Source organism: Acanthisitta chloris, unplaced genomic scaffold, assembly GCF_000695815.1.
Source record: "Acanthisitta chloris isolate BGI_N310 unplaced genomic scaffold, ASM69581v1 scaffold29168, whole genome shotgun sequence".
NCBI lineage: Eukaryota > Metazoa > Chordata > Aves > Passeriformes > Acanthisittidae > Acanthisitta > Acanthisitta chloris.
This window is the reverse complement of record NW_008686931.1, coordinates 1,956-5,751: the sequence shown is the minus strand read 5'-3', so window position 1 is coordinate 5,751 and position 3,796 is coordinate 1,956. Positions and strand designations below refer to the sequence as shown.

At 54.4% G+C, this 3,796-nt stretch overlaps 1 protein-coding gene across 1 annotated transcript in view; it reads right to left on the bottom strand.

Annotated features, from left to right (window-relative positions):
• Positions 1-1,237: 1,237 nt before the first annotated feature.
• Positions 1,238-3,796, bottom strand: part of PPARGC1B (peroxisome proliferator-activated receptor gamma, coactivator 1 beta) — a gene marked incomplete at both ends in the record, with an annotated part of 4,199 nt that continues 1,640 nt past the window's right edge. The window contains 3 exons of the mRNA XM_009080394.1: positions 1,238-1,337; positions 3,012-3,166; positions 3,435-3,556. Coding sequence (XP_009078642.1) covers positions 1,238-1,337; positions 3,012-3,166; positions 3,435-3,556 — 377 coding nt within the window. The remainder of the gene's footprint in view (positions 1,338-3,011; positions 3,167-3,434; positions 3,557-3,796) is intronic.

Here is a 3,796-nt window from a genome sequence, read left to right as displayed (position 1 = left end):
AGCCCTGAGGGCCCCTGGCCAGAGGCAGAGTGGGCAAGCATGCCACGGGGTGCTGGAGGGCGTGGGGACAGATCCTGGGTGCCAAGTGGGTGCTGGGGAGGTGTATGGCTTATCAGGTAGGGTGCTGGGTGGGCAGACGTGCGGCGCAGGTGCTGTGCCCCCTCCCACCTCTCTGGGGTTTGGGCTGGATGCCCAGTGGGCATCATGGATGGATCTTCTCGCCCTGCTTGCTCTGCAGGGGATGGAAGTGAGTGGGGAGCAAGCTGCTTGGCCCCGCTGGTCTCCCAGCCATCCAAGGAGCTCCCTCGCACGGACACAGAGGTATCCATCCCCCAGGCTGTGCCAGCAGGGACCACACCTGGCTGGCTCCAGCCCCTCAGCCCTTTTCTCCTGCCTCCAAAGGCAGGGGAGGGCTGGAGCAGTGCTGGCAGGCAGGCATCACCCCGCGGCCCCCTGTTCTCCCAACCCTCTCCTTCCTCCTGCAGAGCTGCCTGGCCCCAGCTCCATCACGCACCAGGACCCAGCACAGCATCACCTGGTGCTGCTGGGGGCTCAGGCCACGTCAGCGAGAAGAATGGCTTTGACAGCAGGGTGGGTGACCCTCTGAGCACCCCAGTTTGCCAGCAGGGGAGGAGGGTGAGTGCCAGCTCGGTGCCTCTGCTCTGACCCCCCATTTGCTGAGTGGCAAGTGCCTCATTACAGTGCATAGTTCGAAATCAAGGAAGCGGTACAATAAATCTGAATTACAGTACATCTGAGCCATAAATACATTGTTTTTTTAAGTATATACTTTTTTTTCTTCTTCTTCTCTTCTTCTATGAAAAATTAGTTTATAATCCTGATTCTATTCACAATTAACAATTTCATCATCACACACTACGGACAAAAAAAATGTTATGGTGAACACAGCTGCAACTCCACGGCAGGAGCACGGGGAGGGCTGGGAGGAGAGGGAAAGGGGCTGGGAGGGCTCCTAGGCTCACCCTAAAACAACCAGTCAGAAGCAGAGGGACTAACGTGTGGCAGTGAGACATCAACACCATGGGGACTCACAGACAGAAGCAGCTTTGTTCAATGTAAACATCGATCGGAAGGGACGGCAGTCTCTCTCTCGCGCGCGCGTGCTCTCGCTCTCTCTCGCTTTCCACAGACTGAATCATCTCTTGTGAAAACGTAAACATATTGGAAGTGCCTTGACTGAGGTATTGAGGTATTCCTCCAAGGTTAAGGCTGTTACCGATGCAGGCTGAGCTGGGCCTCCTGCAGCAAGCTGTCGAAATCCATCGTCTCGTATTTGCTTTTCACTGGAGCTGGGGAGGATTCCTCCGCGCCGCAGTCTGGGGACGGCAGGGACACAAGGCAGCTGGGTCAGGGACAGGGGCACCAGGGGCTTCAATGAACACCTAAACTTCCTCTTGTGAGAGAGTTGTTAGGAGCTGCAGTGGCAGGACGAGGGGTAATGGGTTCAAATTGAAGTAGGGGAAATCTAGATGAGATATCAGGAAGAATTTTTCCCTGTGAGGGTGATGAGACACTGTCCCAGGTTGCCCAGGGAGGCTGTGGCTGCTCCATCCCTGGCAGTGTTCACAGCCAGATTGGTTGAAGTCTTGAGCAACCTGCTCTGGTGGGAGGTGTCCCCGCCCAGGGCAGGGGGTTGGGGCTGGATGATCTCTAAGCTCCATTCCAACCCCTAAAATGTTATGATTCTATGAAAATATGTAATCAAACAACACCTATTTCCTGCTTTCTAACAATCTAAACTTCTGTCTTAATTGGTCTTTGTGGTAGACATAGAAGCAGCCAAGGGAAATCACAGCTTGAAAGCAAATGGAGTTGTCCTTTTAATTTTATTCTATTGCTTCTATTTTATTCTATTATTTTTATTTTATTCCTTTTATTTTATTCTATTATTTTTTCTAGTTTTTCTGCCTGGTGGGGAGGGAAACTGAGGCATGGGTGAGGAGCACTGAGAGGGCTTCTCCTAGGGAGGGGGGCAGCTCTGTCCCCCTCCCCACAGCACTGCACAGCCAACATCATCACGGGGTGCTATCTGCTTCCTACCTTCTCTGTGCCCAAAATGAGAGGCTCTGGGCTTCATTTAGGTGCACAATGGACATTTGTGCCCACAAGCAAAGTCAGAGGGATGGCTGCTCCAAGCAGAGGAGATACTGCAAGGTACTAAGAGATCAGGCACTGCTTGTGTCAGACTGGGTGTTAGGAGGTAAGTCAAGACTTGGGGCTGCATTTTCTGGGCCTCAGTCTCTCACTCGTGAAGAGGGAACCTAGAACCCTCCAGTCCCTGCAGAGGGTACAGAAATAAACAAGCAATGCTGGTGAAACACCTGAAGACCACAGCAAGAAGGGCTGGGCAAAGCCTTGGACACGTTTCTCTTGCAGGATTAGCACAGGGTTTGGCTCCTGCCTCTTGGCTCAGGTTGCAGCCAAGGAGAGATGGGGTCCAGTGAGACCCTGGCTGCACAGCCACCAAGTGAGGCAGGAGGCCTTGCAGAAGCCCACACAGCACAGAAAGCATTAATGCAACCACAGCACATTTCAGTGCTGCCAGTTTGGCTCAACAGTGCAAGTGCAGTGTGGTGAATCTGTCCTGCAGATCACCTCTTGGGCTAACGAAACGCTGCTGCCTGCTTCCTCTAAGGCCTGGGAAGGGAGATTTCTGCTGGAAAGCCTCCAGCAGTGTGCAGAAGCACAGCAGAGCCAGGATGGGCTGTGGTCAGCTGAGACGCAGCAGCCCCAGGCTGTGATGCTGTGTTTTGCAGCCAACACACCCTGAGGCCTCACATCAGTTGCTTTTCTTCTCTCTCCCCAGTTTCCCAAGCCACTGACTGAGCTGAGAGCAGCTACATGAGCCATGGGCAAGCTGGTGGATTTCCCTGCAGGCTCTAGAGGTGTTAGGGATCCCTGTGTGACCAGGGCTCAGCAGTGCAAAGTGCTTTTATAGCTCTGTGCTGATAAAAGAAACACTTTGGGCCAAGCAGTTCCTGCTTCCTTACCCAAGTCAGAGTATCTGGTCCAGAAGAAGCGCCCGAGGCCACCAGAGCTGAGCTGGAAGGAAGGCTCGTTCCTCTTCCTTAGCGAGGGGCCGTTCTTCAGAGATAAGGCGGCGTGCTCTGAGTAGCGGTAGGTGATGAAGCCGTATTTATCCCCCCTGAGCAACCAAAGAGGTCAGGATGTCATATGCCCTGCAGCCACTGAGACACTTCTGTGCTCCCAGCACTCCACCACACTGTCCCTCCATCCCAGCAGACCTCCCAATGCCCTGGAATGGGGACACAACTCCTTGCAGAAAGCATCGACTGTGGTCTTGGCTGCCCGAAGGGGTTGGCACCAGCACAACTGGCTCACACACACAGCTGGATGCAAGGGTGACCCTGCACTGCCTGGGGTGAGGGAGCTGCAGCTTGCTGCACACCCACCTGTTAGTCCTGGACAGGACCTGACACTCCACAATTTCCCCAAACACCTCGAAGCGTTTCTTCAGTTCGCTGGAGCTCATGCTGCTGGAGAGGTTCCTGATGTACACCACTCTGCCTTCCCCCTGGCAAAGCAAGCAAAAAGGGTTCAGGCTCCAGGACCTCTCCTCTCTGTGCTGCCAACAGGCACTGGAAATGTGGGGCTGTTGGGGAGCCCCTCCAAGCCAGCACCAGTAAACACCACCATGGGCATGGCCTGACATCTCCAGGATCGTACTGTCTCCACTCCAGCCAGCTCACAGTGTCCCCCAGGACACCACTGCTGCAGGGGACAGCCACAGCCAGGCTGGAGCAGTCATCACCCC